Genomic DNA, 15,795 nt, shown 5'->3' with positions numbered 1-15,795 from the left:
TGGCTGTTTATTCCCAGATTTATAGGAATAGCCATTAGGGACATAGCATTCTATCTAAAATGTGTAAACATGCATCTGATTAAGCTTGCACAATATTAGTGTCGATAGATAGTAAACATGTTTGCTGTATACCAGGCACTATTCTAAGGAGTGTTGAAACAATACAAGCAACAAGAGTTGAAGCCCTCAAAGATCTTATATTTTGATGGAGTAAGGCCATACATAGGTGGGCCAAGGAAAGGGAAAAAGAGATTGCACAAGTGTAATACTACTACTGACAGGAAGTTTTGGAGATAGTTTGGGCTGGAATGAAATGAAGTATTGCTGGAATTCTTCCTAAAGTGGTATTAATTATAGGGGATATTGAAGAGGAGAGGGGGAAGGACTCCAGAAATGAAGCTTCTCAGGGTGGCAATGTGGTAGGCAAGGACAAAAAGAATAGGAGTCTAGGGACATAATAAATAGTAGGCATTTATTAAGTACCTACTTTGTCCTAGGCACTATGCTAAACTCTAGAGATACAAAAAAGGGGGAAAGACTGTCCTTGCTTTCAAGGAAATCACCATGAAGCCTAGTATTACCATTTGGATCTAGTCACCTGCCAAGAATCTCAGTTTATTCTTGCCAGTTCAACATTAGTGGCTTTCCAACTTAATCTTGCTTCCACACTCTTGGTAGTTCAATCATCCTCTTATGTAACTGGTAAGAATAGTTATCAGAAATTGTCTTTCAGCCTTATGTTTCTATTAAATACTTTCCAGCTATATTCATTTTCCAAAGATTTGTTGTCTTTTACACATATTACTTATATTCTTCCTCCATTAGTGAGACTCAGATTAGTCTTCCTCTCCCCTCTCCCCCCCCCCCCTTTTTTTTTTTTTTTTTTTTTTTGCTAAGGCAGTTGGGGTTAAGTGACTTGCCCAGAGTCATATAGCTAGGAAGTATTAAGTGTCTGAGGCTAGATTTGAACTTAGGTCCTCCTGACTTCAGGGCTGGTGCTCTATCCACTACCCCAACTAGCTTTCCCAGAGTAGTCCCTTTTAATATCTTTATGTTCTCATGTGAAATTAGGGAAAATAATGTAATTTATTTTAGCAGTACCTAGCATAGCTGATGTCAGGGCACTTTGCTAGTAAGTGCCTAAGTGACTTGAGAAAGAAAGATTGCTTTATAATCACAACTCATATTGTATAATGGATATAATTTAAAAACAATTTGTATGAAAAATTTAATAGTTATTTTTTCACTTTGCAAGTGCTTTATAGATATTGAAATGAAGACTCAGCCCTTTCTCCCCATTTCAGCCATCTAGCATGTTAACAATCTAGATATGAGTTAAAAAAAAGGAACTCACAAAAGTAGCATTCAGTTAAACAAATATTTACTAAACAACTAATTAATATGATTAAGGTGATAGAAAGATGAAAATCTAACATAGCCCCCTCCAACAAGGAACTTATATTAAAAGATATACGACATGAACATATTAATAAAGACTTAAATGTCTAAGGGTCTATTCTATGTCTACAGAATGACATAAGAAATTTAACTGGAGGGGACTCATTTTTAGTTGAGGGAACAGGGAAAGCTTCTTGGTGGTGTCTATGTCTAAGTAGGTCTTTACAAGAATGGAAGGACTTCAACACCTGAAGATTAGACATTTTAAAAAAGGTCCAATCTTTTAAGAATGTAGAGGTTATGGGTAAATTGAGATTAGGGAATGGTGAATAATCCAGTTTGAAGCCTAAACTGTTTAAAGAGCTAACATATATGAAATAAGACTACAAATAGATTGGACTCAAGTTATGGAGGACTTTAAATTTAAGACTGAGAAATTTGTATTTTATTTGATAGGCAGTAGGAAATAATCCCCCAAAGCTTTTGAGCCGAGGAGGGAATAGATTTCTTTGTCAGGGGATGGAGAATGGATTAGAGAATCAACTAGAAATTTACTCAATTTTCCTAGGATAATATAACGACCTATATTAGATTGGTAGAAACTAAAGTAAAATGAAACAAAATAATTGGGGTAACTATTGGTAAGGTTGAATTGAAAGAATTTGTCAGCTGCCTTTATGTAGGGGATTAAGGAGAGATTAGATGATTGTAGGTTTTCAACCTTGTTGAGAATACTAGTGTTAAGAATAATTAATAGGGGACTATGGAATTGAAGGGGGAAATGGTTATGTATTCTGTCTTGGAGAAATGCAGCATTAGAAATTTTAATGATATATTTTTTTCTCTATGAAAAGTTTGCTATAATTCTGTGCATCTGAACAATGATTCAAAAAAACTATAAAAAGATACAATTATTAATGCATAACTAGGTATGTTATGTTGTGTACTCATCTTCCTGAGTTCAAATTTGACCTTAAACACTTACTATGTGACCCTGGGCAATTTACTTAATCCTGTTTTCCCTCAGTTCTTGGTCTATAAAATGAGCTGGAGAAGGAAATGGCAAACCATGCTTAGGATCTTTGCCAGGAAAACCCCAAATGGGGTGGTAAAGAGTAAGACAAGACTGAAATACTGAACAACTCAAGTCCAGAACCAATATTAATGTGCTAAACGCTGCTTTTTCACAAACAACTATACATTTAATTTGTAAAGTAAAAAATAAGCTGCATATTGGTTAAAATGAGCTTTGGGGGAAATGGACAATTTTGAAATAGAGATTTCCTAGCATTTCTATTTGTTTGAACTTAAATGCATTTTTCTTTGGGAACAGACATTTTAAGATCTTACTGTATTTCAGAAGCTTGTAATAGTTAATGTTATAATGGTTAACTACAAGTTATAGTCATAGATACTGATACCCTTGAAAGAAAAAAAAAATCAAGCCTCTTAGTGACAGGTACAGATCTATAATATGTTTCTTCTTCCTCTCCCACCTGATCCCCATTTGATTATGCACAACTGCCAATATTTTTTTTTAAATAGGTGATAATTTTAACTTTACCTTTCTGAACATTTTGATATAATTGAATAATATTACTTGAGGGCAAAAGATAAAACCTATTTATTAGGGACCAGTTTTTTAAAGTTTCAATTTTCTTTTGTCTACAGGGCATTTGCATAGTTATTTTAAATTTAAGTTGCTGTAAGTATCTCACTGTAAAAGCAGTTTTTTGTTTTTTTTGCAGCTGTGTGTATAAATGTGTTTGCCAGCAGCACTCCGAACAGATGTATAGTGATCTGATTAAAAAGATAACTAACCACTTAGAGAGAGTCTCAAAGGAGCTGCAGGTAAGGAATTCCTTGATCTTCCTTCTCCCTCTCCTCCCCACCCCTCAACCTGTTTTGTGCAAATGGAATAGCATGTGTAGTATGGCTTTAGGGACGTAATTCATTGAATGGTTCACAATTTACATAATTATTAAGGCTTTCAAAGTTGATTAAACCATATAATTCTTGTTTTGGAGATGTGCATTTCTTTTTAAAAGTTGAACTATAAATTGTGATGATTTTTATATTGAGTCTCTTCCTTCTCCCTTTCTATTTCCCCTTTCCTATAGTCCAAGTGTGTGTAATAGAGCCTTAAATGACATTTATTACTATGTTTTGTTTATTTAAAAAAAGGAAAAAACAAACTTAGGTACCTAGGTGATGAAGTTGATAAAGGGCTTAATCTAGACTTAGGAAGCCTGAGTTTAAATTCCATCTTACATAATTACTAGCTGTGTGACCTGGACAAATCATTTTATCTGTTTGTGTTCCCTCATCTTTAAATAAACAGGTTAATAATAATATCTTTTTCCCAGAGTTTTTGTGACAATCAGATGACTTATTTGTCAAGGACTTTGCAAACCTTAAAAAGCTATATAAATTCTATTATAATGATTAGTTACTATTTTTAGTTATAATTCCATATCTTGCATTTAAGCTGTTGCTTCCTCTTCCCTCTTCTATTCCCTTCTCCTCCATCTCTCTTTTAACCTGTGTTAGAAGTTGATGGCTTTCTTAAATACCTCTGGGAATAAGTTATATTTAGTTATATCAACATTGAATCTTAGATTCTAAATGGAAGGGATCTTAGTTTAGTTCATTGCTTTTTTAAAAAAATAAATAAGAACGGTGCATTTTATTTTGATACATTAGTATATACTTGGAGAACCGTCTTTGACACATCCCTATGACTTACCATAAAAAGAATTGGCAGCGCTTGCAATTCAACAAAAAAACAAATCATCAAGCATTTATTTAAGCTCCAGTTATGTGAAAAACACTGTGCTCAGCATTGGTAATACAAACACAAGCATAAAGACATCCCCTCTTCTTGTGAAGCTTATATTCTAACGAGGGAGGATGAGAAATAATATAGGAACCTGCAAAGTGGATGGTTTGAAGAAGGTTGTAATAAAATGGAAGTTCTGGGAGGGACTGAGCAGTTAGAAGAAGGTTTTGAAGGATAATAGAGTGAACTTTCAGAGTAAAGTTGGAATCTGAGAAAACTTTCATCCTATGCATTAGTGAGAAAAATGTAGTTAGTAGTGGAATCTGGAGAAGGAAGATAACTTTTTAATCTTAAGAATTATGACTTATGTAGAGTTATGCAGGTAATTTAATAGATTTGGGATTTTAAACCAGGGCTTTTTGACTCCAAATTTAGCACTTTTTACATTATTGTATAAATTGCTTCCAATCTTCATCAATTTTTTTTAATTTTTCATGCATTTTATCACCAAGAAACACAGTATATGAACTAAAGTGAGATATTACATAAGAAATCATGAAATACTTTTATGTATAGTTTGTTATATATAGAAAACAAAGTTGTAATATAATTTCCCTATTTTGTCTCCTTAGAACTTTTGTTTTCTGTTAAGTGTTTTTAAATGCTTTTTTTGGTTTGCATCTCAGTCACTGCCATTTACTTTGTAACTATTATACTTTTTGATCTCAAGATCTTTTCACACTTAAAAATTCAGGATCCCAAAGAACTTTTGTTTATATGGGTTATAACATATAACAATATTTATCATATTAGAAAGGAAAGCATCTTAGTATTATTGTAAGAATAATTTTGATCTTGAGGACTTCCTGAAAGGGTCTCAAGAGTTCCCAAGGATCCTCCAATGGAGAGCCACAGTGCTGTCTTATCTTCTCTCCACCCAGTAGAAAAGTACCCTTATGACAAGAAATTATAGTCAAGGAAAACAAATCACTGTCCTATTTTGGAAAATGTACATATATATCCTCTGTCTTTGGGACAAGTGGCACAGTTAGTGATGGGTCTGAAGTGAGGAAGGCTTATCTTGAGTTCAGATCTTATCTTAGACACTACTATGTGTGACTCTGGGCAAGTCACTTAACTGCCTAAATTTCCTCATGTATAGAATGAGCTGATGAGGAAATGACAAATCACTTCACTACCTTTATTAAGAAAACCCCAAATAGTGTTAAGAAGAGTTGGACATACCTGAAAGATTGAACACTTACAAAAATCCTTTACCTCTCTATTCATACCCTTCTGTCAGGAGGCAGGAAACTTTTTCCTTTGTTAGTTTCCTGAAGTCATGATTGGTTATATCTAAGTTCAGAAGTCCTTTTTTTCAAAGGATTCCCCTACCCCCTTTATTATTATAATTATATAAATTGTTCTGGTGGTTCTTATTTTACTTAACATTATTTCATGCAAGTCTTTGCAGTTTCTCTGAATCTTTCATATTTGTCATTTACTTTGGTGTAGTATTCCATTCTGTTCTTCAAGTCAGGTATATGTGGGTAGTTCAAGCAACCTCTATTTACCTTAGTTTCTTCAGAGGACTATGCTATCTCTAAAATCTATAGATCTAAAATCTATGCTCCTGCTTTGTTACTGTATACCCAGTTGTTTCTACTTCTTGCTACTATCAAAAATATTGGCATAAATTTTTTTTGTATATACGCTCCTTTATTTTGGGGGGCTTATGTTTAGTAGTGATAAGTTGGATTTAGAACAGTGATTACATTTTAATGATTTCTTGAGTATAATTCCAAATTGCTTTACTAAATTGTTACCAGTTCATAGTTTCACCATTATTATATGAGTGTGATCTCCAAAGTTCTTCCAACATTTGGAATTTTCCTCGTCATCTTTGCTAGTCTGATGTGTATGTGATAGAACCTTAAAAGTTTTTAAAATTTTAATTATCCTAATTAGTATTTGGAGCATTTTAATGTGATCATTGATAGTTCACATTTTCATATTTGAAAACTGGCTATTTATATTCTTTTTCCACTTATTCAAGTATAGTTAATCTTGTTTTTATATATTTCTATCAATTCCCTTTGTATCTTGAATGCTTTTATCAGAGATATTTATTGCAAAGATATTTTTCCAATTTACTTATCTTCTAATTCCAATTGCATTAATTTTGTGAAAAGCCTTTTAATTATGTGAAAATGGCCAAATAAAATTGAACATTTTATCTTTTGTAATCATCTTTAATTTCCTTCTCTAATTTTTTAATAAAGGTCATAGATCCATTTAGAATTTATTGTGAAATATGGCGTCTAGGTGGTGCAGTATGATTAGAGGTAACCTGGTAATACAGTAGAGAGAGCATGGGGCTTAGAGTCAAGACTTGTTCACATCTGACCTCACACACTTCAGTAACCCTGAGCAAATCATTTAACCTCTTTCTGCCTTAGTTTCTTTATCTATAAAAGAGGTATATTTCATGAACTGATGCTAAGTGAAATGAGCAGAACCAGGAGATCATTATATACTTCAACAATGATACTGTTTGAGGTTGTATTCTGATGGAAGTGGATCTCTTCGATAAAGAGAGCTAATTCAGTTTCAATTGATCAAAGATGGACAGAAGCAGCTACACCCAAAGAAAGAACACTAGGAAATGAATATAAAACTGCTTGCATTTTTGTTTTTCTTCCCGGGTTATTTATACCTTCTGAATTCAATTCTCCCTGTGCAACAAGAGAACTGTTCGGTTCTGCACACATATATTGTATCTAGGATATACTGTAACCTATTCAACATGTAAAGGACTGCTTGCCATCTGGGGAAGGGGGTAGAGGGAGGGAGGGGAAAAATCGGAACAGAAGTGAGTGCAAAGGATAATGTTGTAAAAAATTACCCTGGTATGGGTTCTATCAATAAAAAGTTATTAAAAAAAAAAAAAAGAGGTATATTATCCCTTCTCATCCAGGGTTGTTGTAAGGATCAATACAGTGTCTGGCATCTAGTAGTTGCTTAACAAATCCATTTTCCTTTCCTTTAACCTTCTCATTGTTTATGGTATTTTGAAAGAAATTTTTAATAAGGTATGAATTGCCTTCTAGTTTCCATTATTTATTGCATTTAAAACAGTGAAAAATCTTTACTTAAATAAAATATGTTCATTATCAATGAATATGATATAACATCTCAGAGAATAAGTTGGAGAAGGTGCTCTGCTGTGACATTAAACTCTGACATTATTTTGCTGCTACCACAATGAAGTTTTGAGTGATAGTCAGGTACCATTTCTCCCTCCCTCCCCCCCAGTGTTAGTTACATTGTATTATAGTAATTTACCTTTCTGGAAAGTCATTTGTTGCTATATATTAGTACTTAAATTTTTCAGGCTGGTGATGTGGAAGCATTTCAGTACTTGAAGAATAGTCAGTGTACTCTAGAGCAAAAGGGTTAACTAGCATTTTTTGTGTTTCTGTGTGACACACACACACACACACACACACACACACACACACACACCCTGGTTAAAGCATGGCCATCAGGAGGAGGTAATCCATCTCAGGATTCTTCAGAGTTTCTTCTTTGTTGATGGACTGTCCATTTTCTAGGAACCAGGGAGGAACTTATTTTCTGGAAAGTTCATTGTATGTGGGGTGAGGGGATAAAGTGTGTGTGGATGGTATTGAATATCCTGTGATAGTATTGTTGATACCCTCTACATTTCCCCTCCTGGCAAAACATGATCCACCCACTCTTGTTATGTCTCTGATTGGACTGTTTCCATTCTCCTGATTATCTCTGAGGCCTTTATATTTTGGGTAGGAGATAGTCTTACAGTTTGATTATTCCTTGTATCTACTCACCCAAATAGTCCTTGTAGTCTTCAGTTACCAACTATAGAAGACTACTATTTTTTTCTACAAATTACGTAACATGCTTTTTTCTCTTTAGTCTTTTTGCACTTTTTTTTCTTGATTAATGGAAATTTTGTTTATAACAGTTCTAAACTTAATTTTTAATGAGAATGCTGGCTTTTATGACTAGATACTAGATAATCTTTTTTTGTTATAGCAGCTATTTCTTAGACTTCTATTCCCAGGAGAAATTTCTAACTATAATGTTGAAATTGCTACCTTTCTAGATGTCAGTGAATGAAATATTTAAAAAACTATAATACACTTCTATGCTTCTAAATATAATAAAATATATAAAATATAATTATGTTAATTATGTTGCTGTTTAAGAAGATAGTAAAACATAATATGTTAGACTTTGCTTAAAATCAGTTTAATATATTTTTATGATAAAAGAAATATAATAAGTTATAATTGAAAACTGGTAGGCAAAATATAGTTTGACATGCTTTCTTATAAAGTTTATAGAACAGTAAAATTTCCTGCTTTACTGTTGTCACATTAGATGTATTTATACATTGTTATTCTGACTATTGAATTGAAACACTGTATATAGTCTTAACAGTGAATTTAGGATCTCTGTAAGTCTAATTTGTGTGTATTTATGAATTATAAGGGCATATTTAAAAAAAATTACAGTTAGAGGGCACTAGAGTGCTATACAAACTCCTCTTAGTGGCACCTTTTTGCAAAGAAACATGTTCACAAGGCTTTTCTCGAAAAGATTTTACATTGTGAATATTTCAAAATAACTTATTTGTCCTCTTTAAGTCAATGTGGAGATTGATGGTTACTTATTCACTGAACATTAATTATTACATTATTTTGTTATTTTTAATATTATTATGTTCATTTGTTTTTCATTTTCCAAGTTCACTTGAAAATTCGGTAGTATAATATATATATTAGGAAGCACTTAGGTTCTAATCTAGGCTTTGTGACCATTAATGCAAGATACTATTTTGTGAGTCTTAGTTTTTGCCTCTACAAAATAAGGTAGAATTAACTGTTAAGTTACATTCTGACTCTTAAAAATTTAATGCTTGAGTATTTAGTTAAAAAATGATCTTAATAATTCACATTTATATAGTGCTTTAAGATTTACAAAACATTTTGCTCAGAATAATTAAGTGATATAGGTAGATTCAGGTGACATGATGAAACTGACTCAGAGAGGTTAATCTATTTTAGAAGCATCAAACAGTAGAGTTCAAACCTAGATCTTATAACCTCTGATTGCATACTTTTTTACTGCCTTTTGCTAAACTGAAGGGTGGTTATTAGCTTTGTTACATATATTTACTAATGATCTCTAAAAACGTAGACTATTTTTTATTAAATAGTATATGAAAGTCTTTAAAGCAGTCTCTCTGTCTTTATTCTAGCATCTCTGTGTCTGTTCCTTGCCCTCTCTTCTCTTTTCCCTGTCTCTGTCCCTTGGTTTATGTCTCTCTCTGTGTACTCTCCTGTCTCCACCCTTTTCTCTCTCTCTGTTTACCAGAGCTTGTCAGGAGTTTTGGGGGAGGAAAGGAGAAGAGAGGGGGGAAGAAGAAAAGGGAAGAAATCCACCTTATTTTCCTATTTACTTGATTACAGTTCTATTTCTTTGCTTTCAGCACCTTATTCCAATGTAAGTAAGAGGGTCAGATAAAAATCGCAAAGGGTTCTAGTGTATCACTATCTGTGTCATCTAGAGCAGCACTTGATCATTTTGGCGTGTGGACTATATGAACTTGTTCATTTTTCCTTCCTAAAAATACTTTGTTTGGAGAATACTGAACACTGAAATATTAAATAAAGTAGTCTGAAAATATAACTGTTTGTCCAGGAAAGGTACACTGTTATGTATTCCAAAATACTATAATAAGCAGTACATTGAATCTTTCTTTTTGTAAATTGAGATGCACTATTTGAAAGTTTAAAATTGGAGCAAATAAGGAAAACTTTGCCATTACTCTTTTGCCCTGTGTAGGATCATAACATACTATAAAGCTTTGCAAAAGATTTTAAAATATGTAATGTTTAACTGTTGAAGCTATTCCAAAACCAGATAAACCATTAAAGTTAATTTTCAAGATACATCAGCTCACTACTTCCTTGCTAGAGTTTTTAAGATAGCATGGTTTTGTTACAAGTGTCAAGTAAGATAAAATGTTATCATTAAATAGAACTTTTGAAAATCTGCCTTTTTTTTTTTTTTTTGCCAAAAACTTGAAGCCACTATCTGAAGAAAATAACTCGTTTTGTTTTAAGGAATCCAATGGCTAAAGGAGCCATTGAAGTAGGGTTTTTATGTTCTGACTATTGAGAATAATGAGTAAAAATGAAAAATATAATATATTATTTATGAGCGTGCCTATTTTCATCATCTCTGTTGCTTTGGTATCTAGTCTCCAGTGTTCCTGTGTAGAAAATGCTTAGTTATATTTTATCAGTTATTCTAAGTCTAATTCTTAAATCTAAAGCTGAAGGTGATAGAGACTATTGTTTGCCATCTAAATTAAAGTTAGAATAGCTAAACTATTAAGGAAAATGAAAAATCTAATCACAAAGAGAATGAGAGAACTTCTTTTATTTATTATTAAGATAATATTTGTCACTTTTAGTTAGAATTTTCTCCAAATTTATTGTGATCCATTTTATGGTCTTGAAAATGTATGTTGATGTTAAGTTAACATACAAATGATAGTTTTTAGAAAATATATTTTTATAGTTTTTAAAGTACATTGATATTCACAATAATGAATCTGGAGTCATGGAGAAAAAGTTAATTATGTTAATTATGTTGCTGTTTAAGAAGATAGTAAAACATAATATGTTAGACTTTGCTTAAAATCAGTTTAATATATTGTTATGATAAAAGAAAACTAGTTATTTGGAAATAATTGGGGATAATGTATTCTCTGTAGAAATCAATGGCTTTTTTCTTTTTGGGTGTATATTTGTGTCTAATGTAAAATGTGTGGGCTAACAGTAGACTTCACTTCTGAGGTTGATGTATTTGTGTTGTGCCATTAAGTCTTTGCAGTTTGAGGATATGGGCTTATTTTTTCTCATATAAAAGCAACTGTGGTGGCTTCAGACTCCATAGAGTTCTTAATGTAGTGGACTTGAGGGCATTTTCCTCTTGAGATAGCATTTTAAAACTGAAGTAAAACAGTCTAAAAATCTTGACTTCTTTTGTGGCATATGGTTGAAAAGGTTGACTGCCGATGCTGCTGTTTTGGAAGTTTAGAGATTGAATTTATTGCTAACCTGAGGTTTATATTAATGTGAAAGTTTTTTCCTCCACAATGAGGAAATTATAGTAAGTAAATTAATAGTAGCATTAATGACATTTTAAATTAGACTTTGCTGAAAAGAATAAGTTTTTCAAAAATGTCATTCTATTATTTTGCTAAAATGTAATCAAATTGATTTTGGTTTTTATTACACAGTATTGGCTCTTTTATAGTAGATCATTATTTTAGTCCTCCTAATAACACTTCTCAAGTATTGTTTATAGAGTGTGTCACTTCCTTATAAACAAGTTTTTGTAACCTGTGGCTGCCTGCTACCAGCAAGAAGTGTCATAAAAATGATGGTAGATGTATCTGACGGGAAGAAGGAGATGGTTGTCATTAATTTAGTGAGAATGAGAATTAATTGGTAGAAAATCAGATAGAATGGTATGTTGAAACTCTCATAACATTAAAAGAAAAATACTTTTAGTGAATTAGATAAATTCTCCTTGGAGAAGTTAAATGAAAATAATAATAAAAAAATTGTATGGTATATAAAAGCATAAAGGAATTGTGACGTCTGCATCCATATGAAAAGGTGGAATGTATATCATACAGATAAATCACTGACATATGATCTTAAATTATTTTGTGTCATATAATCCTTTGAAGTCATTTAGTAGAATCAGAATATATAAATTAATGGAACTATGCCCAAAGGGCTATCAAACTGTGCCTACCTTTGATCCATCATTATCTTTACATTGGTTTGTTTCCCAAAGAGATCCTGAAAGAGGGAAAAGGACTCACATGTAGCAGCCCTTTTTTGTGTCAAGGAATTGGAAGTTGAGTGGAGGAGTAGTTTAATAAGTTATAGTATATGAATGTTATGGAATATTATTGTTCTCTAAGAAACAATCAGCAGGATGATTTCAGAGAAGTCTGGAAAGATTTACGTGAACTGATACTAAATGATACTTTCCTATCTCTACTTCCTGCTCTTGTGTCTTTGTTCACACCATGTTTTATTGTTAGGATGCTAACCTGAGGCTTATAGTAATGTGAAAGTTTTTTTCCCCCACGTGGAGAAATTAGAGTAAGCAAATTAATAGTTATATTAATGACATTTTAAATTAGGCAATTGCTTCTTTCTTCCCATCAGATACACCTGCCCTTAAACTATGAATATTTTATTTATCCTTCAGGACTCCTTTTGTGTATCACTCCACAAAATTTCCCCTTAATATCTAGTATTTAGTTAGAAAACTAAAATTATACTTCCTTTAATGTATTTGCCAGAGTTAGTTCTGAGGCTTAATTAGATAATGCATATTAGATTATTAGATAACATATTAGATAATGCATATTTCAGCCACAAAGTTATATTTTTATTTGAATATATGATCTCCTACTAATTTGTGAACTCCCTAAGGGCAAGGATTGTATTTTATCCTAAGGTTTCTCATGTAATATATTACACATAATGGACTATTAAATTTTTTAAAGTGAGTTTTGTGTTAAATTAACCCTAATGGTTGTAATGAGCAAGACTATTCTTTTTTTTTTTTTTTTTAATTTAATAATTACTTTGTATTGACAGAATCCATGCCAGGGTAATTTTTTTTACAATATTATCCCTTGCACTCGTTTCTGTTCCGATTTTTCCCCTCCCTCCCTCCACCCCCTTTCCTAGATGGCAAGCAGTCCTATATATGTTGGATATGTTGCAGTATATCCTAGATACAATATATATTTGCAGAGCCGAACAGTTCTCCTGTTGCACAGGGAGAATTGGATTCAGAAGGTATAAATAACCCGGAAAGAAAAACAAAAATGCAGATAGTTCACATTCGTTTCCCAGTGTTCTTTCTTTGGGTGTAGCTGCTTCTGTCCGTCATTTATCAATTGAAACTCAGGTCTCTTTGTCAAAGAAATCCCCTTCCATCAAAATATGTCCTCATACAGTGTCGTTGTCGAAGTGTATAATGATCTTCTGGTTCTGCTCATTTCACTTAGTATCAGTTCATGTAAGTCTCGCCAGTCCTCTCTGTATTCATCCTGTTGGTCTTTTCTTACGGAACAATAATATTCCATAACATTCATATACCACAATTTACCCAGTCATTCTCCAATTGATGGGCATCCATTCATTTTCCAGTTTCTAGCTACTACAAACAGGGCTGCCACAAACATTTGGGCACATATAGGTCCCTTTCCCTTCTTTAGTATTTCTTTGGGATATAAGCCCAATAGAAACACAAGCAAGATTATTCTTGTTAACTGAGTAGAAAATTTTGAACAGTTGAATACAACTAACATAGATTATGTAGACCTTCCCCCCCCAACTAGTTTAGTTTCAATTCAAATTGAACTCCAGAATTTTAAAAATATTTGGATTTAAATCTATTGATAAAATAGTATCTATTTTGTAAGAAGTAGGCAATAATAAGAATGTCTTGTTTGTTGACTTTTGTCATTCATTTTTAGTCTTTCTGCTCATCAAGTCTAGAAAAGGCAGATGTACACTTGTTTAAGAAGCTTTGTTCTAGAACACTTGAGAGTTTTAATGACTTGGCCAGAGTCACAATCAATATGTGTCAGAAGGTAGAACTGTAGGTCAGACTTAATGTTCCTTATACCTTTCCTTGTACTCCCTATCCTTTCCATTGAGAAAGCAAGAAAGCAAAGAAAAATATATATAGTCAAATAACATAAATTTTTGTACTATCTATGACCCCCCAAAAGCCTCAATATCATCTGAGTTCTAAAGGTGGGTAGCATGCTTCATCATGGATTTTTTAGAATTTTGGTTGGTTCTTGTGTTTGTCAGTTCCTATCTTAATGGAGTTTTTACAATACAGTCTTTACAATATGTCCTTATTGCTTAAATTGTTTTCCTAGTTCTGCTCACATGACTATATTAGTTTATACAAATTTTCCCAGGTGTGTGTGTGTGTGTGTGTGTGTACTTTACAAGTCTTCCCAGGTGTTTGTTTTTTTTTTTTTTTAAACATCCCCTTCATCATTTCTTATAGTAGAATAGTATTTCATCATATTCATATACCACAACTTATTGAGCCATTCTCCATTTTTAAAATTTATCTTTTAGAATATGTAGACCTGTAGTGGCATAGTTGAGTAGTTTTTGGAGCATAGTTCCAAATTGCTTTTCAGAATGCCTGGACTAGTTCCTAGGTCTGCCAAAAGGGCATTAGTGTACCTGTTTCTTCTTATCCATCCAGCATGTCATTTTCTTTTTTTGTCAGCTCTGCCAGTCTTATTGTATGGGGTGGTACTTTTTGGTGTTTTTCTGATTATTAGTGAATTAGGGCATGATGGTCAATAGCATAGATTTCTTCTCCTGAAAACTGTCTCCTTACATCTTTTCACCACTTATCAACTGGGGAATGACTCTTATAATAAATTTGGTTCAGTTCTCTGAATATATTAGAAGTGAGACTTTTTATCAAAAATATTTGTTGCAAAGATTCTCCCCCATTTCCTACTTCTCTTTTCACTTTTTAAATATTGAATAGTAATAGTAATAACAGACATTCTTAATTCATCTCTCGTTTCAGAAAGACCTCTAACTTATCCCCGTTACAGATTATGTTAGCTTTTGTTTGTAGACATATGTCACTTATCATTTCAAGGAAAACGTCATTTATTCCTGAACTTTCTAGTTTTTATTTTCAAAATATATGTATAAATAATTTTCAGCATTCCCCCTTGCAAAACTTTGCATTTCAAATTTGCTTTCTATACTAGAAAAGTTAGATATGATAGATCTCTGGAGAAAATGTAATGGAGACAGAAAGGAATACACTTTCTTTTCAGCAGTTCATGGAACCTATACAAAAATTGACCATATATTAGGACATAAAAACCTCAAACTCAAATGCAGTAAGGCAGAAATAGTAAATGCATCCTTTTCAGACCACGATGCAATGAAAATTACATTCATCAAATTTGCTTTCTAGTAATTTTAGAATTTATATTGTGCCTTATCTAAAGATTTTTTCATCATATATTAACGTAATCATAATGATTTTTGTTGTTTTTGTTCTTTATAGTTTTCTTTCTCTGATTTGATTCTTCTTGCTTTAGGAATCAAGACTATATTCATGTAATAGAAAGAAAATGACAGTCAAACAATTTAGGTGGTATTGGAATTAATTGTTTTTCAAATGTTTGGTAGAATTCATTTGTAAACCCATGTGGTCCTCTGACTTTTTTCCTTTGGAAGTTCATTATTTTCCCTTTCGTTTGCCTCCTTTTCCTTTCCCTATTTTCTTTCCCTCTTATTTCCTTTGGGTAAAATGTATTTGTGTGTGTGTGTGTGTGTGTGTGTGTGTGTGTGTGTGTGTATGTGTATGTACACGTGTGCACACACGTGCACTTTCATTTTCCCCTTCAGTTTAGATGAAAATGAGATGTCATTACTCTCTTCCCCACTCATTTCTTGTTGTATTGATTT

At 32.5% G+C, this 15,795-nt stretch overlaps 1 protein-coding gene across 1 annotated transcript in view; it reads left to right on the top strand.

The window, feature by feature from the left end:
• Window positions 1-15,795, top strand: part of CACUL1 (CDK2 associated cullin domain 1) — an 80,107-nt gene that overhangs the window by 14,923 nt on the left and 49,389 nt on the right. The window contains exon 3 of the mRNA XM_051981525.1: window positions 3,147-3,249. Coding sequence (XP_051837485.1) covers window positions 3,147-3,249 — 103 coding nt within the window. The remainder of the gene's footprint in view (window positions 1-3,146; window positions 3,250-15,795) is intronic.

The sequence above is a fragment of the Antechinus flavipes genome, chromosome 2, assembly GCF_016432865.1.
Source record: "Antechinus flavipes isolate AdamAnt ecotype Samford, QLD, Australia chromosome 2, AdamAnt_v2, whole genome shotgun sequence".
NCBI classification, from domain to species: domain Eukaryota; kingdom Metazoa; phylum Chordata; class Mammalia; order Dasyuromorphia; family Dasyuridae; genus Antechinus; species Antechinus flavipes.
Note: the sequence above shows the minus strand (reverse complement) of the source record. Positions and strands in the feature narration are given on the sequence as shown.